We start from the raw sequence: 24,217 nt of genomic DNA, 5'->3' as shown, positions 1-24,217 counted from the left end.
GAAGCACTATTCTTCCTGTATTCGATAGGTGAAAGAACACACATGTGATGCTAATAGTGGTTATCTCTGTGCACATTTGTTCTTCATTTTCTTGGCATTTGATTTTACAAAAAATTTTATAGCAAAAGAAAATGCTGTGTCTTTTTTAAAGTGTCTTAATGGAATACAATACATGAAATTTAATGCTACTGACTAAGCAGAAGATGGCTGTGCAGCGAGGAGGACCTTCAAACAGGAGAAGCCTCTGTGCACGCAGCTCTACGAGCTTCCCTCAGCCCCGTGTCTTGGCCTTCTCTGCAGGCCCATCCTTGCCGCCCAGCTCTCAGCCATTAACGTGTTTTTTTTTAGTTTCCCTCCTCTATTTTGGTCCTGAGCTTCACATGAACATTAATGCAAAAAGCAAAATAAAGGATATGTGATAACAACAGCCACCACTGTTGCTGCCACAAACCTATAACTATTTAGTGTGTAGTCACGTACACAACCGTGTGACTACGTAGTGTGTAGTCACATGTGTTAGTTAACTCCATTCCAGCTTCGCTTACTGAGAAATTTGCTTCCTGGCTTGTTCCCAAGCACAGACAGGAAAATAAAGATTGCTATATTTACCCCATATTGAAAGCAGAAAGAGAAGATAAAGGGAGATCAGGTATAGGCTGTGAAGAAGGTAGACAGTTTCATTTTCTTTTTTTGTTTTTTTTTTTTTTGTTTTTGTTGTTTTTTGTTGTTTGTTTGTTTTTCTCAAGGTAGGGTCTCACTCTAACCCAGGCTCCCAATAGCTGGGATTAAAGGCGTGAGCCACCACACCCAACCCTGATAGCTTCATGCTTAAAATTTATCTTAAATATTTTCTGAGGTTGTTTCTCTGCCTGTATCCTTTACCATCTACCTAGGAAGACACCCAGATTTCTCATCATCAAAGCCCAAGAATAGGTCAATAGATGAGTTAATAATTACATAAACAAAAATATGAATGAGTTCAATATTTTCATAATTTCTGTTATTAAGGCTCACAGCAATTTTAGTTTTGTTTTCTGTTTAATCTTTTCAACATCTCTAACCTATATTCTCAAAAAGAGCTAGCTGTTTCTGTAATGCTTCACCACCCCACGATTTTTCTCCTCTGCCCTGAGTTACTTACTATACTTACCAAAACATAATAGGAAATGTTAATTTAATCATTAAGCATGTAGTATCTGATTTAACTGTTCTCATTTCATCACTTGAAAAATCTTTTAATATTAATTCACTGCAATCTTCTGTATTCGAGTCTTGCTAAAACCTGTACCAAAAAGTAAGAAGTCCTCACATATACAGTCCATCATCTCTAGAAGTATATACATTGTTACCTGATTTCTTCTTGCTTTGAACAATTTACATTATTTGACTTGACTTGGCTTCCATCTTAGGTAACTTACTTGACTTGAATTCCATCTTAGGTAACTTCTCTTTGTAAATGGTGCCCAACATTAGTTTTTCCTTTCTTAAATTGTCAAAAATAATATTGGACTGGGAAGATTGCTCAGTGGTTAAAAATGTTGCCAGTTTAGGTTCAATTCCCTAGCATCATGTAAAACCAAGCGCAAAGTGGCCCATGCATCTGTGATCCCAGCACATACGTGACAACGAGAAGCAGACCAGGAGTATCTGAAGTTCCCTGGCCAGCTAATCTGACATTCATTTGCAATGGCATGAGGCCCTGTCTCAGAGAGGTGGATCATAGCACACTATGGCATGCAAGCCAGTACACACCCACATGCACACACAAACAAATGAAATAAAATAAAGTGGGCTGGAGAGACTGCTTAGTAGTTTAGGTGCTTGTCTGTGAAGCCTAAGGACCCATGTTCTACTCTCCATATCCCAAGTAAGCCAGACACACAAAGGTGAGGCAAGCGCAAGTTTGCACACGTCCACTAGGTGATGCAAGCATCTGGAGTTTGATCGCAGTAGCTGAGGCTCTGGTGCACCAATTATCTATCTCTCCTATCTCTCTGTATCTCTCAATATATCTCTTTCTCTACATAGAAAAATAGCAGGCTGGAAAGATGGCTTCAAGGTTAAGGTATTTGCCTGCAAAGCCAAAGGACCTCAGTTTGATGCTCCAGGACCCATGTAAGCCAGATGCATAAAGATGTGCACATATCTGGAGTTCATTTGCAGTGTCTGGAGGCCCTGGTGTGCCCATTCTCATCCCCCCCCCCGGATCTCTCTCTCTCCCTCTCTCTCTCTCTCTCTCTCTCCCTCTCTCATGCTCTCAAATAAATAATTTTTTTAAAACTTTTTACAAAATAATGATACAATATAATAAAAGAATAATCTGGGACACTGGAAAGATGGCTCAGCAGTTAAAGAAACTTGTTTGCAAAGCCTGTTTTCTGGCCCAGGTTCAATTCCCCAGCCACCCATATAAAGTCAGACAGGCATTTGTTTGCATTAGCTAAAGATCCTGATGTGCACATGTGTGTGCGCGCACACACACATTCATGCACACATGCACACACACATACAATTACTTTTTTTTAAATCTCATCCACACTTGCAGCAGGATACCCAGGCCAGTGTAAACAGAATCTTCATATTTCAATGTTTGACACACATCTTTTCATTCTGTACAAGTACCATTGCTTAAGGTCATAAATATTGGGAACAGTTGGATCATAGTGATTACTATTCCAGAAAAATGCCTGTCATGTGACAGGCACCCACTAAGTACTTGTCAAACCAATAAAAGATTAAGTGTGAGTCTGGAAATTAGAAGTGACAGCCCCTTAGTAACACTCACTCTTCATTTCCTAAGTAACTTAAAAGTCCTTTTGATGAGCTCACTGACAAAACTACGATGTGGCAGCATTACATTGAACAGTAACAGTGATTTTAAAAGTATGATAGCTAAAGCACGCTGCACTTAATAGACGCCAGCCCTGTTTTAAGTGCTTCACACAATTTTCATCTGTTAGTCATCCCACAAACCTACAGTGAGAAGTATTGCTAAATCCATTGCATATATGAGGAAATTCAAACCTGCCATTCAAATCACATGACCAAGAAGTGGAAGGAAAGGGCCTTGAGCCCTGACCCTGAGCCGCTACACTGCTGTGCCTCTTCCACGGCTCGTGGCCCACCGCTGGCCTCGCCTCAGCTCTCTGAGGAAAGCCCCTCTCACAGCTCCACCACGGTGCCTTATACCTACTGATCGTAACAGCCTCTCAGATTTTAATTTACTTTGTTGTCTATAAATTCATACCTTCCAAGCGATCGGAATTACTAGAACGTGTACGTCAGCACAAGGTGCAAATGCCCAGCCGGCCACGTCTTCACTTCTGAAGAGCTGGCGGCAGAGGACCAGTGTCAGAAGCTGAGCAAAAGTGTCCGAGGGAGTTTTCTGACACCGTCAGCTTCTACCCTTTCCCTCCACTACAACCATTCACAGGGAGTCTTAATGGGAGTTCGCATCTGAATGGAACATATTCATACAAGTACAGAATAGATTTTGATCTTATTTCCCCAATTGCCTTCTTATCCCCCGCCCACTAATGCCCTTCTTCCCCATTAGTCTCTATCTTACTTTCATGCCATTTTCTTTTTTTCCTACTCTTTGGGTTGTTTGTACGATCATGAGTGCCCAATACTTGATAAACCGATTAAATTAGATTTTTGTTTTGTTTTGTTTTTCAAGGTAGGATCTCACTCTAGCTCAGGCTGACCTGGAATTCACTATGGAGTCTCAGGGTGGCCTCGAACTCACGGCGATCCTCCTACCTCTGCCTCCTGAGTGCTGGGATTAAAGGCACGCGCCACCACGTCTGGCAAATATAGATTTTTTTTAAACTGTTTGAACAAAAACCTCTTACCTGGGTGGATAACACTGCTCGCATGTAATCAGTTTTGATCAGCATGGTGGCAAGCAGTGATGCCAATAGATTTTGCTGTTTTCAGCTTTGCTGTGAGTTACCTTTGTGCCCGCTGTCCTGCCATGCTTTTTAGGAGGGCAAGCCATTCACCTGGCAGCACCTCTGAATAAACACAACTGCTGTCATCAGCTCACACATGTGCTCAGAGTCACTCCAAGGTCATAGCTGAGAGGTGGTGAGGCTGAGGTCCCTCCTCCTTGCCTGTGCTCTGAATAACTAGTCTCAACGGAAGGCGTGATCGGGACAGAGCAGAAAGGTCTGGAGTAATTCTGTTCACATAATCGAATTGTCTCCGTCTCCCTCATATCACACCGCAACCACACTCCATCTCAGCACTCCACACTCTTAATTGTATTTGGGGGTTCAATGACTGAGGAGCAACAAGGAAAACCACCTCCCTGTCTGTATAAACCACAACGCTACCCACTCCTGTATGGCATGAAAACACCCTTACACCCGGTCAGAGAACAGAGAGAATGACAGGGTTACCAGCCTTGAAAGTCATCGTTGCAATGGCCAAAATTTCACCTGTCCTTCTCTGAACATAAAGAAACGACATTGTTAAACCAGGACAAACCGGTGTGGCTGTAAACACCTTCCAAGCCAAACAGAGGGGGAGCGCCCCTGTATACCTCCTGCCCAGCTAAGTCCCAGCACTTAAAAGTAAACCTGGCAGCCAGAGGAGATGTGCGGCTCATGAGCATCTTGAACTCTACCTCAAATGTGTTGAGGCTTAATTAAAAAGCCCCAAACACATTGAATAGAATTCTTATGCCTACAAGGATATAAATTTAATCCACATGTTTTTGGTTTGTTTACACTTAAATCATTCATGTTTTATAAATGCTGTCTCCATGTCTGAAATCTTGGGGATTTTTTATAAGTTCCTCTCCTTGAAAACAGGAAGCCGTGTTTAGTCAAGAGTAAGTGAACTCAAAATAATAAAGCACTCCACACCAATGTGTTCATTTTAAGCAACAGCTTTTTGTTAACTTCTCAACCTCCCACTGTCTCCTCTTTAATTGAATGACCTTCACAGGACACCATACATTTCTGTGGAGGGAGAAGACATTCAACTCAGTTCAAGTTCAATTCCATAGACAGAACTTAATGTGTCTGTCAAGTCAGGCTCTGAACACATGTGAAGTATGCTTTCTATGTACATAAGACGTGAACTAACAGGCTTCTGAATCAATGTCCCAAGGCACACTCTGTAGGAAATAGATTTTGAGACAGATCTGCATACAGAGAGAGCTTTCCAGGGTGTGCGAGGCAGGGAGGGCGGCAGGACTGGGCAGAGGTCATTTTGCAAGATGCAAGGCCCGCCCCCGGCAGGTGCACCAGCAAGCCCCCTGTGAGGGCCTCAGCAAGCAAGGGGGCATAAATGGGCCTGCAGGATCCCAAGTGAGGCAAAAAGGCGCTGTGGCTTACATTCTCACACTGCCTGTCACCGTATGGAATGACCACAGCGATAGTGACACAATCATAGTCAAGTCAGTTCCCCTCAGCTGAAGAAAACTTCCTCATGTAAGAACTCAGCCTAAGAGCCAAGCATGTAGACACCCCACAGCCCGTCCACTACAACCACCACTGGATTGTGCTGACATTTAATCACTTGTGAACATAAGATGCATCCAGTCTTTTAGTCTCATCAGCAATACAAATCAAGGGTGGGCATAGAGCTCATTTTGTACAGTGTTTGCCTAACACACACGAAGCCCTGAGTTCGGTCCTCAGCGCTGCATCAACTGTTCGTGGTGGTGTGCTCCGGCAATCACAGGTACAGGGAGGCGCAGGCAGAAGGACCAGAATCAAGGCCGTCCTGAGCTCACAGCAAGTGCAAGTACAGTCTGCAATACCGGAGACCCTGTCACCAAAAAGGAACAAAAACGACACATACACCCAAATACATATGTACACACATCAGCCAGCCAGTAAAGACAAGACATTACCAAGCGTACCATTTTATCAGACTAATCCCAACATTTAGCATTAAGATTTCATTTTCTGATAGCGAACGTGTGATACTTAATACCTGTAAGTCTTTATCCAAAGTAATTTTCTCCTCTTGTCCCAAGAGGATATTCCCTCACACATTATGGGGCTATAGAGAGAGGATAAAAGTGTGTCTATAAAGAAAAAGGCAGTGCTAATGACTATGAGGAAAGTTACTCTACATTTCTCTTGCTTAACATTTTCCTTTGTCTTAATACTTCCCATTCAATACTTGGTTTATTGGTTTATTTGTTCAGCACCCATTGACTCCTGCCTCATTAACTTTAGAAACTAAAAGACTAGCCATGTAAAACCACGAAGCACCACTGCGACTCACAGAGGAAATGACTCATAAACAAATTATCCTAATATCGTAAAAATAAAATATCAAGTCTAATTTATCTGTGGAATTCCTCTAGATGCTTCAAAATTGCTAAATTCTATCCCAACTTTACAGATATTCCTCATATCAGAATACTTGAATGCTGTTCTTGGAAGTACTAAACATAACCCTGGGGCCTTACCAACCAGGTCCTCATGACCTCTGCCAATCAAAGACAAAGTTGAAACAATGGCCTCACTGGCTGGGCCTCCTGTGCTCCAGTGCTGTCTGGGAGCTGAAGGCAGAGCCACTAACAAGGCCTCCTCTCTCAAGTAGCTCATATGTAAGAGACAGAAGCCAAAGAGCCACCTGATTAACCAAAAAAATCCACCCCATGATATCAGACCTTGCTAAATTCTATGAAGGAAAGAAAGCATAGGAGGGAAAGAGAACAAGAGAGATGGGGCAGTTTTTCAGATAACCTACACAGAGGATGTTTGAGCAACCAGAAAAGAGTGTGGAAGCCACAGGAATGGCAGGGGGAGCGTTCCAGGCAAAGCACACAAGGCGTGGGGCAGAAATGCCCTCCCTGCCTCCCAGAGCCATGTCTCTGCCAGCCGCGGTCAGTGACCCCAAGCCAGGGACGACGCGCAGCGCAGATGAGAAAGCCGGCTGAGCTCCCGCAGGCCAAGCTATATTCACATAATATCTCGTGCTTTTCTACTAACCCTAACTTTTAAAAACACTATTTATGTAAGAGAGAGAAAAGCAGATGAGTATTTACACCAGGGCCTCCAGCCACTGCAAGCAAATTCTAGACACATAGGCCATCTTGGGCATCTTGGCTTTATGTGGGTACTGGGGACTTGAACATGGCTCCTTTGGCTTTCCCAGAAAGTGTCTTAACTGCTAAGCCATCTCTCCAGCACCCTGATAGAAACTTCTTCTGAGTTGCTGAAGCGCTTCATGGAAGTAGAACCCAGAAAACATTAGGTCCCCATATCCAGGTGACTTCACTGTGGCTTCCATATTCCAAAGAAAGAGGAGAAAGAGGGTACTCCCACTCCATATGGAAAGCCAGCCAAAACTACCTATGCAATATTTGCCCTAAAATCAACAGCAATCCAACAAGGGCCAAAAAGACTTGCTTGTCAAGATCTGGAGTAAAATGAGTCCATTTTGATTTTAAGTTTTTCAGAATGCCTCTTCTTTAGTGTAATCAGGCCAAATGGTGCATTAGTTAACTTTTTTTTTTTTTTTTTTTTTTTTTAAGAGCGTGAGAGAGAGACACAAAGAGAGAATTGGTACACCAGAGCCTTAGCCACCCTAATCGAATGCCAGACGCTACGCCCCCTGGTGGGCATGTGCAACCTTGCGCTTGTCTCACCTAAGTGCATCTGGCTGATGTGGGAGCTGGAGAGTAGAACAGGAGTCCTTAGGCTTTTCAGACAAGCGCCTTGACCACTGAGCCATCCCTCCAGCCCAGATACTTAACTTTTTAATTTTAGAAAGAAGTTAACAATTACGTGTTTCTTCTCTCTCTCTCTTTCTCTACATATTTACATAGTCCATTTTGTGAGTGGATATATGCTCACAAACATGGACTTTGTGTGTACATAAGTACATAAAATATGTACATATTGTTTGCAGACACACATATGTACAGCACATACACGCATGGTCAGGGCAGTGAAACTATTCTGCACAGCACCATCATGACACTATCATAGTGTCACTAGACATTGTCCAAATCCCACTGGATGTGCCAAGAGTTAGGAATGACTGGTCATAATCCAGACCAGAATACATGCTCATTCAATTTCCGTATTATACACAAACAGATGTACATGACTCTCCATCCTTCAGTGCTGAAGACAGGACACACACACATAGCAATTCCACTGCATGGTTTTAAATAACGACAAGGGGCAGTCTTTATAAGACAATAAACTTCACCAGTCGCAGCATTCGACCAGGTACCCTTGCTCTGTCCTAGCCATGAAGTCTCTAAGACCTGGTCCTCATGATGCTAGTACCATTAGCAATTTCCGTGAAAGTTCATCAACCTGAGTCTGATTATCACCCAGGTCAGCAGCCTAATGTCATCCATCTGCCACACTGACGAGAAGCGTTAGCCTAAGAGTAAGAACACGAAGAGAAGGGAAATCAAACTGTACCTGTGCGAGCGGGCTCAGCGCGCGGGGAAACTCAACCACACAACATGTTATTTTCGTCTTCATATGCTTCATGTTCCCCCACACACACTGCTCAACATTTTCTTCTATCTCTGCAAGGTTGCTAAGTCAAATACGTGGCCTTCTATTAAAAGACAGCTGAAGTTTAATTGTCATACAACTATGCTTGCTGAGGTAGGAAACTTTCCAATTTACCATGTGGTTTTAGTATTTGCTTCATTCTTACCTACAAAGCTCAGAATCCGTATTCTGGTCAGTCAATTCCCATCTCTTGACACTTATGCTACTTAAGTTACAGTCAGTCAACAAGTATGTTGGGCTCTGGCAGACTGAAGAAGTATGTGTGGCAATTATCCTAAACGCATTTTAAAGTTATATATTCTGGGAAGGAGCATTAAGAATAATCATGACACATGTAAGGGCAGAAATGAAGATTATTAAGGCAATCTTAGCAGGGAATGGTGGTGCATGCCTCTAATCCCAGCACTTGAGAGGCAGAGTAGGAAGGTCATGGTGAGTTTGAGGATAGCCTTGAGACTAGAAAGTTAATTCTAGGTCATCTTGGGCTACAGCAAGACCTTACCTAAAAAAATAAAATAAGGGGCTGGAGAGATGGCTTAGCGGTTAAGTGCTTGCCTGTGAAGCCTAAGGACCCCGGTTCAAGGCTCGGTTCCCCAGGTCCCACATTAGCCAGATGCACAAGGGGGCGCACGCGTCTGGAGTTCATTTGCAGAGGCTGGAAGCCCTGGCGCGCCCATTCTCTCTCTCTCTCCCTCTATCTGTCTTTCTCTCTGTGTCTGGCGCTCTCAAATAAATAAATAAATAAAATTTAAAAATAAAATAAAATACTAAGACAATTTTACCAGGAAGTTCAAAAGGCAATTTTATAACTATTGATTGACTCTTGAAGATTCTACATGAACCTGTAACTAAATGTCAAATTGTAGTTTCTTCAGTTTCTCAGCTGGGATTGTAATGAAATGAATTCTTCTCAGTTAATCATATTCACAACTATGAAACACAGATATTTGCCAACTTTTAATAAACATTAATGAGTTGTACCTTAAACAAATACAATATTTCTATTTCAGAGTAAATCTCACTTCATGGGGAAAGCAAAGCCCATTTCCCTGTTTGGTAAAATAAAACACATTACAGGTCTAAATGCCAAGGAAGGAGGACTGCAGCTGTCTGTGTGCTGTGATGATGGAGTGTTTATGATACACAGGAAGGAGCACTGGAGCTGTCTGTGTGCTGTGGTGATGGAGTGTTTATGATGCACAGGGAGGAGCACTGGAGCTGTCTGTGTGCTGTGATGATGGAGTGTTTATGATGCACAGGGAGGAGCACTGGAGCTGTCTGTCTGCTGTGGTGATGGAGTGTTTATGATGCACAGGGAGGAGCACTGGAGCTGTCTGTCTGCTGTGGTGATGGAGTGTTTATGATGCACAGGGAGGAGCACTGGAGCTGTCTGTCTGCTGTGATGATGGAGTGTTTATGATGCACAGGGAGGAGCACTGGAGCTGTCTGTGTGCTGTGATGATGGAGTGTTATGATGCACAGGGAGGAGCACTGGAGCTGTCTGTCTGCTGTGGTGATGGAGTGTTTATGATGCACAGGGAGGAGCACTGGAGCGGTCTGTGTGCTGTGATGATGGAGTGTTTATGATGCACAGGGAGGAGCACTGGAGCTGTCTGTGTGCTGTGATGATGGAGTGTTTATGATGCACAGGGAGGAGCACTGGAGCTGTCTGTGTGCTGTGGTGATGCAGTGTTTATGATGCACAGGGAGGAGCACTGGAGCTGTCTGTTTGCTGTGATGATGGAGTGTTTATGATACACAGGGAGGAGCACTGGAGCTGTCTGTTTGCTGTGGTGATGGAGTGTTTATGATGCACAGGGAGGAGCACTGGAGCTGTCTGTGTGCTGTGATGATGGAGTGTTTATGATGCACAGGGAGGAGCACTGGAGCTGTCTGTGTGCTGTGGTGATGGAGTGTTTATGATGCACAGGGAGGAGCACTGGAGCTGTCTGTGTGCTGTGGTGATGGAGTGTTTATGATGCACAGGGAGGAGCACTGGAGTTGTCTGTGTGCTGTGGTGATGGAGTGTTTATAATGCACAGGGAGGAGCACTGGAGCTGTCTGTGTGCTGTGGTGATGGAGTGTTTATGATGCACAGGGAGGAGCACTGGAGCGGTCTGTGTGCTGTGATGATGGAGTGTTTATGATGCTCAGGGAGGAGCACTGGAGCTGTCTGTGTGCTGTGATGATGGAGTGTTTATGATGCTCAGGGAGGAGCACTGGAGCTGTCTGTGTGCTGTGATGATGGAGTATTTATGATGCACAGGGAGGAGCACTGGAGCTGTCTGTCTGCTGTGGTGATGGAGTGTTTATGATGCTCAGGGAGGAGCACTGGAGCTGTCTGTGTGCTGTGGTGATGGAGTGTTTATGATGCACAGGGAGGAGCACTGGAGCTGTCTGTGTGCTGTGATGATGGAGTGTTTATGATACACAGGGAGGAGCACTGGAGCTGTCTGTCTGCTGTGGTGATGGAGTGTTTATGATGCACAGGGAGGAGCACTGGAGCTGTCTGTCTGCTGTGGTGATGGAGTGTTTATGATGCACAGGGAGGAGCACTGGAGCTGTCTGTGTGCTGTGATGATGGAGTGTTTATGATGCACAGGGAGGAGCACTGGAGCTGTCTGTGTGCTGTGGTGATGGAGTGTTTATGATGCACAGGGAGGAGCACTGGAGCTGTCTGTCTGCTGTGGTGATGGAGTGTTTATGATGCACAGGGAGGAGCACTGGAGCTGTCTGTCTGCTGTGGTGATGGAGTGTTTATGATGCACAGGGAGGAGCACTGGAGCTGTCTGTGTGCTGTGATGATGGAGTGTTTATGATGCACAGGGAGGAGCACTGGAGCTGTCTGTGTGCTGTGGTGATGGAGTGTTTATGATGCACAGGGAGGAGCACTGGAGCTGTCTGTCTGCTGTGGTGATGGAGTGTTTATGATGCTCAGGGAGGAGCACTGGAGCTGTCTGTCTGCTGTGATGATGGAGTGTTTATGATGCACAGGGAGGAGCACTGGAGTTGTCTGTGTGCTGTGGTGATGGAGTGTTTATAATGCACAGGGAGGAGCACTGGAGCTGTCTGTGTGCTGTGGTGATGGAGTGTTTATGATGCTCAGGGAGGAGCACTGGAGCTGTCTGTGTGCTGTGATGATGGAGTGTTTATGATGCACAGGGAGGAGCACTGGAGTTGTCTGTCTGCTGTGATGATGCAGTGTTTATGATACACAGGGAGGAGCACTGGAGCTGTCTGTCTGCTGTGATGATGCAGTGTTTATGATGCACAGGGAGGAGCACTGGAGCTGTCTGTGTGCTGTGATGATGGAGTTTTTATGATGCACAGGGAGGAGCACTGGAGCTGTCTGTGTGCTGTGATGATGGAGTGTTTATGATGCACAGGGAGGAGCACTGGAGCTGTCTGTGTGCTGTGGTGATGGAGTGTTTATGATACACAGGGAGGAGCACTGGAGCTGTCTGTGTGCTGTGGTGATGGCGTGTTTATGATGCACAGGGAGGAGCACTGGAGCTGTCTGTGTGCTGTGGTGATGGAGTGTTTATGATGCACAGGGAGGAGCACTGGAGTTGTCTGTGTGCTGTGGTGATGGAGTGTTTATGATGCACAGGGAGGAGCACTGGAGCTGTCTGTGTGCTGTGATGATGGAGTGTTTATGATGCACAGGGAGGAGCACTGGAGCTGTCTGTGTGCTGTGGTGATGGAGTGTTTATGATACACAGGAAGGAGCACTGGAGCTGTCTGTGTGCTGTGGTGATGGAGTGTTTATGATACACAGGGAGGAGTACTGGAGCTGTCTGTCTGCTGTGGTGATGGAGTGTTTATGATGCTCAGGGAGGAGCACTGGAGCTGTCTGTGTGCTCTGGTTATGGTGTGTTTATTATATGCTGGTGAAACCTTATGGACCCAAAACAGAACGAGCTTAATGTAAACTACATTCCTTTCCAAAAGTCAATGATCAAATTTCCACCAATGATTACAAACTATTACTCACAAGGACATTTATGACTGCTGTATGTGGATGCTGCTATCTATTTCTCTGTAAAATTAGAATTCTCAGAAATCTTTCTTAAATCTATTATAAAGGGTCAGAGTTCATAACAGTGTCATCATTTTACCTTTGATTTGGTTAGATCTCAACCTACAAAATAAACAAAGTTTTAATTTGTAAAATATTTATACATTTTAATGGATCTTTTTTCCTGTAAGATTTTGGCATACCCATTTATTATTATTATTTTTATTATTATTATTATTATTGTTATTATTACTTGTGGTTTTGGAACATTTTTATTTATAAAAGAGAGAATATATGGCATACCACGGCCTCTTGCCACTTACTACAAATGAACTATGTACACATGGGCCACTTTGTGTATTAATCTTTATGTGGTACTGGGAAATTGAATCTGGGCCAACATGCTTTGCAAGAAAGAACCATTAACTACTTAGTAATGTCTCCAGCCCTTGAGCTGTAAATCTTAATTGCTTTAGAAACTATGCGTGTTTGGACCCACAATGGCCTCTTAAACACAGATACCAACATCTGCATCTTACTGTGTGTGTGTGTGTGTGTGTGTGTGTGTGTGTGTATAGGCCAGAGGAGAACTTCAGGTATCCTCCCCTATCCCTCATTCACATATTTCCTTTAGATAGTTTCCCACTAAAAACAGAGCTGCCATTTTCACAAGCCCCAGCAATTTTCTAGTTGTTGCTCCTCTACAAGACTGGGGTTCCCGGCATGTTTGGCCATGCCCAGCTGTTTGCCTGGGAGCCGAGGAACCCCGCTCTGGCCCCCTGTGTGCTCCCCAAGCACTACCCATGGAGCCATCTCCCAGGCCCTGTTCACTGTGATCATTTGAAGGGCAAGGGCGCCACGTGTAAATGAAGTAACATGCTGGCCTACAAGACAGCACATGGTAGTACGTGAATGCACACCTGAAACTGGTTTCTGAGAGACTTTAAAAAGTAAAAAGCAGGGCTGGACAGATGGCTTGGCAGTTAAAACACTTGCCTGTGAAGTCTAAGGATTCACGTTTGACTCTTCAGATCCCACTAAAGCCAGATGCACAAGGTGACACACATGTCTGGAGTTTGATTACATTGGCTGGAGGCCCTGGCATGCCAATTCATTTTCTCTCTCTCTCTCTTTTAAATAAATAAATTTTTAAAAAGTAAGAAGCCAACATTATGATACATGCCTATAATCGCAGTAACTCAGAGGGTCAGGAAGGTGGATCACAAGGTGAAGACCAGCCTGGGCTATAAAGCAAATCCTCATGCTAAAACTGAATGAATGAGTGTAAAAACATCCTTAAACCAATACAAAGTGAATAATTACTATCTATACTAATTATCATAGATTTTTGAGAACAAAAGAAAAAATGTTTCAACTGAGGGATTAGTAGTGGATCTTGTTTTAGTATTTTCAACCCTGTGTTGTTGTTGTTGTTTTTTAATAATATACATCACTGTCTAATGGCCTTAACTGAATCCCAAGACGCTTACGTCTAGATCACAAAAGTTACATATCTTTTGTTCAGACATTGCCATGAAGACCCAACTCTCCAGAAGAGAACCAGGAATATAAGTCATTTCAACAATACTTAACACAACTCAAAATATCAAACCACTAAGGAGTAGCCTTGGTGCACCAGCCTGCTTGACGTCTCATGCAGAAAGAAGACACATGAAAGGCATTCTAGAAGCACCAATACATAGGTATGTCAATTAACTGACAGTTAAAGGGGAAGTAAATAAAAGTATTTCTGGAAAATGAAGCAGTTTCCACTTTAAAAATGTGTTTAAATATGAACTAAAGTGTAAAGTCTATTGTACCAGTAAAAGGAACCAAAATTCATGGTAGGAAATCAGAGAAAATGTAAACTCAAAATATTCTTGGCAGAAGTCTGAAATCTTGCTTCCTTCCACGGTCTTTCACCATGATAGATTCATCTGTCACTCCTATATCCAAACGTCTGAAGCCAGAACTAAACAGAATGTCTAAGGTGGCACAGAAGAGCAGTTACCTCAGTTGTCCATATTATCTGTGTCTCACTTAATGTGCTATCTGACTGTCACCTCCACGGCTATGGCCTTCATATTAAAGGGGATTTATTTTTTTACATATTTAGCCACCATTTTTTCTCATTTTTTCACTTCACAAGCACCCAAAGAATTTCAGTTCACTCAGTCTTGATTTTTATTTTGAAAAGCTCCTTAAAAATAAATCTATCACCAGGCAGGGGCATGATGGCACACACTTTTAATCCCAGCACTTGAGAGGTAGAGAGGTAGGAGGATCGCCATGAGTTCAAGGCCACCCTGAGGCTAGTGATCTCCAGGTTAGCCTGGGATAGAGTGAAACCCTACTTCAAAATAACAAAATTAAAAAAAAAAAACTGAGGAAATAAAAAGAGGAAGAGTCATTTCCTTCGTGAAGTTCCTTGTATCAAGTAGCATAAATTAATCCATCAAAAATGATCACTAATATGCTTCCAAATGTTAGAGACACTCTGTCATTGTTCAATCTAACACGACAGGTGCAAATCTACCTCTTTCTTCCTAAATGGGTATGACAGTGACTGCAGAAGACTGACTTGTCATGATTACACCCAGTCTCCTCTTACATGATCCTTCCATCTGCCCAGCCCACGATCAATATAAAGCATAAAAAGATTTTTAAATAGTTTAATACTCTAAGAAGCTAAATTTAGGGCTGAGGAGAGGGCTCAGCAGTTAAAGACACTTGCCTTTACAAAGCCTAATGGCCTGGGTTTGATTCCCCAGTACCCACATAAAGCCAGATGCATAACATGGCACATGCATCTGGAATTAGTTTGCAGTGGCAAGAGGCCCTGATGTACCCATTTCTCTCCCTCTCTCTCTCTCTCTTTCTCTCTCTCTCTCTCTCTCTCTCTCTCTCTCTCTCTCTCTCTCCCTCTCTCTCTCTCCCTCTCTCTCTCTTTCTGCAAATAAATAAATAAAAATACTCTTTAAAAGGTAAACTAAGTTCAATTTGCAAACCAATAAAATAAAAATGAATAGTACTAGAAAAGAAGCCCTTTTGTAAAACAAAATTTACTCTCTCCGTAGCTACTGAACAGTGAGCATGCTCATAATCTTTTATGTGTATCCATCAGGGTGTTTCTTACACATGCACTTTCAACACTTCCTGGGCAGCTGGCATGTTGGGGGGCACAGGACAGAGTGCGTGACTACCCCACCTCCTCAATGGTGAGCTCGCCATCCTCCTATTTCTCCCTTCTCCTCTTGCCCCACTTCTAACTTTCCCTACCATACCATGTCTACCTTTCCACCTGATCAGCTCTGAATGCCAGCCTGCTTCCCCACCCAATGCTGCAGGGAAAAGAATGAGAACAATCTACCTACACTGCCCCTTCTTCCTCCACTGTCTTTTTTCTCTTTCATAGTACACTGCCATTCTTCCTATCACAAAGGAAATTCGGGACATGAGTTTGGGCTATAATGTCTTTGGTAAATAGAATCGTTCATGTCTTCTCTCAGGAAGAGAAAAGGGATGATTGGCATTTGTTGTTAATTCCTTAACTGTGCCTTTCATTTCTAAGCTAAAATGCTGCACAAACACACACACACCCCTGCTGACAAAGTTTTTTTTAAGGAATGAAGGAAAGAGAAGAACCTCTGGCTGTCTGCTGGCCACGCTTCTCCCGGCACCTCAGCCTTGTTCTCCGGGTTGAGCTAACGCTTTGTTCACGTGGGTTACCCAGAGAGCCAACCTGAGCTATCTAGCTCCCTAAACTCAGCCACGTGCTTCCAGGGTGGAATGCATCAGTGCGTCCTCAGAACCTCCCAGTAGCTTCGAGGCTTTGTCTGCAGGTAAAGTCTGCATTGGAAAATGGTGCATTCTTGGCCCCACCGTGCTTTACCTAAAGACACCCAGACAAGACCTGCAATGTTCTGAACCCACAAACATTTTAATGTGGAGAATGGAGGAGGACAAGAGGAAAGAGACAACAAAGCAGAGGAAGGACTACCTGGGAAGAGAAGGGTTCTTAGTGGAATGGGGGGCAGGGGAGCGAAGACGAGAAGGAATAGCGTGATGAAAAAATGACCAGGGCTGGAGAGATGGCTTAGCGGTTAAGCACTTGCCTGTGAAGCCTAAGGACCCCGGTTCGAGGCTCGGTTCCCCAGGTCCCACGTTAGCCAGATGCACAAGGGGGCGCACACGTCTGGAGTTCGTTTGCAGAGGCTGGAAGCCCTGGCGCGCCCATTCTCTCTCTCTCCCTCTATCTGTCTTTCTCTGTGTGTCTGTCGCTCTCAAATAAATAAATAAATTTTTTAAAAAATGACCAAATTGCAGTATGTCCACACATGAAAGTTCCCAGTAATTTTTTTTTTAACCCTGTGTCTATCAAGACTTACTGGGAATCGGATCCAATGCAGTATTATAGCAGGTCATTTTCCCCACATTTTAGCAGCTAATCATTATCAGTATATTAAAAATATGTAACTTCTGCTATTTATACTACATGCAGGCAGGAAACACCATGGCTAGAATTGTTTCGTCACCATATTTCTTTTGATACAGAGCTTATGAAAACTAAACCTGTGTGAAACATACCTTCATTCAAAGCAGAAGAGGAAATGCCAGCAACTAAAAGCCTGATGTCCCAGACCCACAACTTCAACAACAGCAGTAAACCTTACGTGGCACATGCATACACCCACGAAAGCAGAACCTGTCAAAACACTGGGGTTCTTACCAGGAATGGGCTCCAGCAGATGCAGGAGACACACATGATGGCCAGGAGCTGGATAATCATTTCGAGATGGTGAGACCTGCCCTGTCTATGCTGCTGGCTTTTAAACTTAACTCTCAAAAGTGTGACTCCTGTCACGGCATTGCACAGGAATGAAACACCAAGAGCTAAGAGTCCCAGGCAAGAAAAACACAGAAGATAAAATCTGTCTTCCCAGTCCTCAATGTGTTCAGTGTTGTAGAAACACCAGGTCCTTGATGCCTGAATCTGATAGTCCCGATGCCCGAGGATGGGCAGCAGAGCTACAAAAACTGCAAACACGCACACGCCACTCAAGATCATTTTCACGTGTTTGGATGTAATTTTTGTAGAATGAAATATGGGCTTGGTGACTCCGATACACCGCTCAATGGCCATCACGCTGCCTAGGAAAAGTGGGCATAAACCCGAAAACACCATGGAGATACCAAAAATACTGCAGAGGATATTTGACTGATCAAAGCGGATCCAGTCTTTATTGGACGCATACACAAAGACTGCAATAGCTCCGTTGATGAGATGCCCAAAAAAGTCAGTAATGACCAGGCCACTGGCCAAAAGCAGAAACGATGCCTTAGACTTCTGTCTAAATCTCTGGTAAGCCTTCACGAGAATGGCGATGGCCAGGCTGTTGGATAAGATTCCCACTGTCATGAAGATGATGGAAAAAAACACCGAGAGCCGGTTTTCTGTCTGGCAGGTCGTGTTAGCAAGGAGCGCAGCCGTAGGAGTCATTGGCTGTTTGGAACTGTTCATGGACATCGTTGTGGAGACAGAAGCTGGCCCCTCAAGTCATTCCCCCGTCACAACTCTGCCGGCTTGCAGTCCAGACATCTGCAGCAGACAGGAGAGCAATTATAAACAGCAAATTAAGGGTCATCTGACATTGAAGACCAAATGCCCCAGCACCCTCTGGTGGGATGGACTCTCCTGGCCTATCATAAGCAAGGTTGCAACACACCACACGGAAAGCAATATGCGGTCGGTCGCCTCTCTTTTTCAAGGTAAAGCTTCTGCCCCAATGGAGAGCTGTCACTTAAATCCCCTCTGCAAACAAGCAGCCTGCTAGACATCCTCCTGACACACGTGAAGGGCATCTTAAAACACTTAAGGCTTACAAAGTCACTAACAAAATTAGATTTAAACCCAACGAAGTGTTTTAAAACATACCAATCGATTTAAATAACTAATCTTTTAAATAATCTGTTCTTTTCTCTGCTGGGGTTTGTCCCCCAAAACGACAGGCCATTCCCTACATGAACCACCTGTGCGTCAGGCCTACGGAACAGTTCGGTTTCCCCAAACTTTGCAAGTGAGAGCAAGCAAGCTGACTCCTGGGTTAAGCGGAGAGTTTCTAAAGTCTAAAGCTCAAAGGGGCAAAGAAGTCTCTCTCATGCGCTCCCTCCCCCCCGCTCTCTCTCTCTCTCTCTCTCTCTCTCTTTCTCTGACACACACACACACACACACACACACACACGCTGACTTAAGGACTTAAGGGAGGCGGAATGCTGAGGCTCTGGGAAGGTTTTCGGGAGCCCTGTTCACCTGTGCGGATCTTGGGGAAGGAGTTAGTCTGCGCTCGCGGCTGCAGCCCCAGTGGTACAATCCAATACAAAGCATCCGCACGTCGCTCTTTCCCTTGGGGGACTTGGGGCCCAACACACAGCACACTAGATCCAAAGGACCACAGCCACCCCACCGGGAGCTAATTGGTGATTTTTCAAGCAGCTTTTGCGGATGTCAGGGGATTCGCACCCAGCCTCTGCTGGCACCCGCAGGGCCCAGGGTCGCCACCTCTAGGTCTCACTCACAGTCCAACTTTGGCCAGTCGCTGACCCCGCAGGCTCCCGGGACTCTGCTTTCAACGCGGTCCTCGGTAAACCTACCAACTTGCTGAAACTTTTCTACCAGCGGCTCCAACGCCCGGAGGGCTGTTTTGCCTCCCACCCTGGGGGGCGCCAAAGACCTGCGCTGGCCCGGGCAAAGGGACACCGAGTGCTGCCAGCAGGGAAGCCCAGGAGAGAGGGAAAAAGACCTCCGTCCCCTGTTTCCCTTCTGGGAGATCCTTTCCACCCGATCCCCATCCACCCAGCTAGCGATCCGCCTAGCTCAGCCCCAGACACCCTTCCCTCGCCGCAGCTATCCGCAGCCAGGCGAATCTGGTCCACATTTGCGGGGACTCCGCTCACCCGGCATCTCGGGGCGCGGGCTGGTGAGCGCCGGGGTGTCGTTGAGCACCCCGGGGCCGGCGGCGGGGACGAGGCCGCCGAGGCGCGGTTACCTGGGGTTGCCGGGTCTCGCGCTGGCTGCGGCCGGGGCAGGAGAGCGCCGGGCTCGGGGCGCCATGGCTCGTCCCGCGGCGCGCGTCGGGGCGCCCTGGGCGCGCTGGGTCTCCGGGGCTGGACCTGCCCCGACTCCCCGGACCCGCCGCCGGCGCCCACGCTCGGCTCCGGGACCTCCGCCCCGGCCTCTTCGCTCGGCTCCCCGCCCCCGGGTCCCCCGAGCCGGGTGAGGGAGGCCGGGCAGCACCGTGCTCGCTCGGGGATGCTGTGGCCACCCAGCAGCGGCAGCCCGCGGGACAGGCAGGTCGTCCCAGCCTCCAGGCTGCGACGGAAAGTTTCGATTTAAAGTCATTTCCAAAACCAGAGGCTTTACGACAGAAATCCTCCCCCCACCCCACACCCGCCCCCGAGAGCCCAGGGAAAGCTCGACTGCGGCTCCCTGTGGGAGGTTAGCTTAGCTCGCAAGACCGTCCAAGCCCAGACGGCGCAGAAATCAGGTAGAAAGGGCTGCGAGCCTTGGAAAGAGAATGCCATAGCAGATATTCCCCAAGCGGTGAGAAAATGTCATCCTGGCCAAGTGTTGTAAGTAGAAACACAACCTGAGGTCCACCGTCACCTGGAGCTCAGGACTCTTCCCAGCTGGTAAGGGTATGAGGGAACGAAGGGGAGATGTATTTTTTCTTTAAAAAAAAATTATTTATTTATTTGCAAGGGGAGAGAGAGTGAGAATGGGCACACCAGGGCCTCTAGCCACTGCAAAAGGAACTCCAGATGCACATGGCACATTGTGCATCCGGTTTTACGTGGGTACTAGAGAGTCGAACCTGGGTCCTGAGGTTTCTCAGGCAAGAGCCTTAACTGTTAAGTCATCTCTCCAGCTCCGGGGGATGCCTTCTTAAACAGTGCCTGTCAGCCAAGGATTGGAAACCTATTTTGTTTATTTGTTTGTTTGTTCTTTTGTTTTTCAAGGTAGGGTCTCACTGTAGCCCAGGCTGACCTGGAATTCACTATGGAGTCTCAGGGTGGCCTCGAACTCACAGTGATCCTCCTACCTCTGCCTCCGGAGTCCTGGGATCAAAGACTTTACTGATGAGTAAAGTCCACAAATGAGAGAATTACTAGTGATCTGCACACCCAACAAGACAGTGCATCTAACAAAGTTGGGAGAGATCAGTTCAGGCTGAAGAACGACTCATTTTTCATTAAGAATTGAAGAGCCAACCAATTCATACTATTTGAAGCTATAGTTGCTTTTTGCTACAATGAGAGTGATCCATACCTCTTAGAGATATCTCGCAGCTACAGCACCCTCCAAGGCTCTGGGGTCATACGGAAGAGGTGGTGGAGAGAATGTAAGAGCCAGAGGATGGGGGGGAGCGTAGTGAAGCGAGGTCTTCTGGACATGAAGGAGCTGTTGCATCCCTGACCTACAGGAGACCTGCCCAATGTTAGACCTGCCAACACCGCGTCGTAGGTGGCAGAGGAGCCCCACCCGGCCACCAGAAAAGATGTCAAAGTAGAAGAGACGCTAGTTAGAAAGAAGAAAGGTGAAAAAACAAATAAATAAATAAGAAAGAAGAAAGGGTTTTATGGAAAGGGAACAAGGGAGGGGCGACCCGAGAAGGTAATAGGAGGAATTATGATCAAAACACAATCATACAAAAAGAACAAAAATGGCCCCACTTCCAGCCAGCATTTCTGTGACTGAAAGTGAGTGATGGGTTTTTGCTCTTACTGGATTAGTGAGGTGCTGTTGCCACCTGTGTAATAAGTCAGTGCCACAAGAAAATGAACCCCATTTCTCCAGTCCAGAATCAGAAAGTGCCTCTAAATTCCTGGAAATTGAAAAGGACCATAAAATGCAAAAGTGAGATAAAATAAATTAGCCATTAACCACAGAAAACAGTAACTAACTGTGCAGTTTCCCCCCAGTGGTGGATACTGAGAATTTTTTCTTAAGTTGGTAGTATTAATTTGTAACATTGTTACTCAGGTTTTGGTCAGAGGACTGTATGTTTGGTTAAGAACCAGTATACCTGGATGGCCAGTATCCAAAGAATCACCATGGAATAAGCTACCTGCAAATGTGCGTGATGCTGGGAGCGTTCTTTCCCCTTAATGATTAACAGTGCTCAGCCTCCTGGCCGGCTGCTCATTGGTCCACTTGGGCTTCTCCCGCCGACACGAGGCCCTATGCAGGGCTAGTTCATCTCCCACCTCGCACAGGACGACACCTGCCACGCGCCAGATGTTTGAATTCACGAAGGCTGCAGTCAGCATGTGCAGTGGTAAGAGCCCTGCAACATGAAGCCGGGGGTCCTCATGGGCAGCTGTAGCTACTGGGAAAACATAAATATTCTCCCTAGGTCAATGTCAAATTGTAGCATTATGTAATAAGGCCAAAACAATAGTAATGTCTTTTACACAGCACCATGTTTGTCACATTTCTTTTTGGCTTGTGTGTATGCAGTGTATGTAGTGTGTGTGTGTGTGTGTGTGTGTGTGTGTGTGTGTGTGTGTGTGGTATGCACATGTATGTGTGTGGTGTGTGCACATGTATGTGTGTGGCATATGCACATGTATGCGCCCTTGCGCCACTCCATGCAGTCTGCCTGCTGTGGCAGGAGCCGGACTTCTGGTGATCCAGCCCACTGCTCTTCTTGTTTGAGCTGGAGCCTCTTACTAACACCGGAGATCACTGTTTCCACAAGCCTAGCGAGCCCCTCTCTGCTCCCTTGTCTGAGGCTAGGAATGGGCACGTGTGGTCACACCCAGCTGCCTACATGGAATCTGAAGATTCGAACTTGAGCAGTTCTTCAGGCCCCCCAGGCCCTTGTGCTTGTCTAGGGCGCACACTTGACTGCTGAGCTCTCTCTTCAGCTCTATTTTTAAGTCTGTAGTGCATATGCTTGAATATGCTGTTGAAATTGCATATGTTTTTGAAATTCCTTTGTAGAGTCCCGTTCACTAAGCAGGACATATTTCACTTGAGCATTGATTAAACATTCTCAACCCCAACACGTTTTCTTAAGGTAAGAAAATACTGGGCTGGGGAGATGGTTAAATGGTTAAAAGCACCTGCTTCCAAAGCCTGCCAGCCTAGGATTCAATTCCCCAGTGCCCACATATATCCAGATACACACAGTGGACACGTGAGTCTGGAGTACACTTATGTTGGCAAGAGGCTGTGACACACCCATACTCTCTCTCTTCCTCTCTCAAATTAATGAAAACATTCATTTTTAACACAGAGGGTACATTGCTATTAGCAGAGCAAGCTGCTATGTAAGGAAAAGTAAACAACTACATTTAAACCATGCATGTGCACACACACACACACACACACACACACACACACAATCTGGCCAAATGCAACCCATATCTGACCCCCAACACATAGTTCTTAAAGATAAGTCTTGAAACTGATGATTTAGCAGATAGGGAAAACTAACAGACAAAAGCAGGAGGGATGACTGGAGAGCTGGCGTAGCAGTTAAGGCGCTTGGGCAAAGCCTAACAATCTAGCTCAATTCTACCGAATTCAATTCCTCAGTACCCAAAAAAGCCAGATGCACAAGTAGCACATGTATTTGGAGTTTGTTTGTAGTGGCTAGAGGCCCTGTACACCAATTCTCTGTGTCTTGTCTTCTCTTCTCTTCTCTTCTCTTCTCTTCTCTTCTCTTCTCTTCTCTTCTCTTCTCTTCTCTTCTCTTCCCTTCCCTTCCCTTCCCTTCCCTTCCCTTCCCTTCCCTTCCCTTCCCTTCCCTTCCCTTCCCTTCCCTTCCCTTCCCTTCCCTTCTCTCTCTCTCTCTCTCTCTCTCTCTCTCTCTCTCTCTCTCTCTCTCTCTCTGCTTGCAAATAAATAAATAAAAATATTTTAAAAATTAAGAGGGAGGATTGAAGGCTAATAAACCCTTCAAAAAGTAATGTGGTCTTATGGTTGTTTCTGAGAAACTGATGTTCAAAGCTATTCATGCATACATCTATCCAAGGAATTCACTGAGCTTTATCTCAGGACTGTTTCTAGAAGGTCAATCACTGTCAACAATGCATAGGAGGCCCTGTTCTGTGTGTCTTGTGTTAGAATGACCTGACACACGCCCAAACTCCTAATGTGATTTTAGGTTTCCTGGATTCTCTTCATGTTGAGTGGAGACAAAGCCATTGCCAGCCTGCCTGCAAGGAGAGGTTCGCTGCAGGTGTGTGCTTTTGAATCGCCAGTCAGGATTAGACACAGAACACTTTGCTCAGAGGATGTGCACACTCACTCAGTGACACTGAGTTGGAATAAAACTCCATAAAGATGAAGGGAAGGGATGAAACCTGGATTTTGTAATTTTAATGAAAGCACCTACAAAAGATTTACTTGAATTTGCCATCAAGATTAATAGAGGAAACATGCCTCAGTTTGGTAATAGTGAAAATAACAACTTCTTCATTTTTATTACATAAATGATTGATACATTAAAATAATACATGTGACACATTGTTGAATAGTGAATTATAACAATAAAATGGAATAAGCCTATGCATCTGCTACCCTCTAAAGGACTGTGTTAGTTTCCTAGACTGTATAACAAAGTACCATAAACTGGGTGGCTTAGGGAATGGAAATTTATTGTCTTACATGGTTGGAGGCTGTAAA

At 45.4% G+C, this 24,217-nt stretch overlaps 1 protein-coding gene across 5 annotated transcripts in view; it reads right to left on the bottom strand.

Annotated features, from left to right (window-relative positions):
* Positions 1 to 20,192, bottom strand: part of Ptgfr (prostaglandin F receptor) — a 51,357-nt gene extending 31,165 nt beyond the window's left edge. Inside the window, exons 1-2 of one of the 5 annotated variants that reach the window (XM_045138813.1) lie at positions 20,172 to 20,192; positions 17,255 to 18,124 (exon numbers count right to left, since the gene is read on the bottom strand). In XM_045138813.1, the coding sequence (XP_044994748.1) occupies positions 17,255 to 18,052 (798 nt within the window). In that variant the 5' untranslated portion in view covers positions 18,053 to 18,124; positions 20,172 to 20,192. Of the gene's footprint in view, positions 1 to 17,254; positions 18,125 to 18,555; positions 18,576 to 18,835; positions 18,857 to 19,101; positions 19,235 to 19,571; positions 19,642 to 20,171 lie in introns of those variants that run through there. The other 4 variants (XM_045138812.1, XM_045138811.1, XM_045138814.1 and 1 more) reach the window with 4 other exon arrangements.
* Between the last annotated feature and the right edge of the window lie 4,025 nt (positions 20,193 to 24,217).

The sequence above is a fragment of the Jaculus jaculus genome, chromosome 19, assembly GCF_020740685.1.
Source record: "Jaculus jaculus isolate mJacJac1 chromosome 19, mJacJac1.mat.Y.cur, whole genome shotgun sequence".
Lineage (NCBI taxonomy): Eukaryota > Metazoa > Chordata > Mammalia > Rodentia > Dipodidae > Jaculus > Jaculus jaculus.
This window is presented reverse-complemented; position numbering and strand designations above follow the sequence as displayed.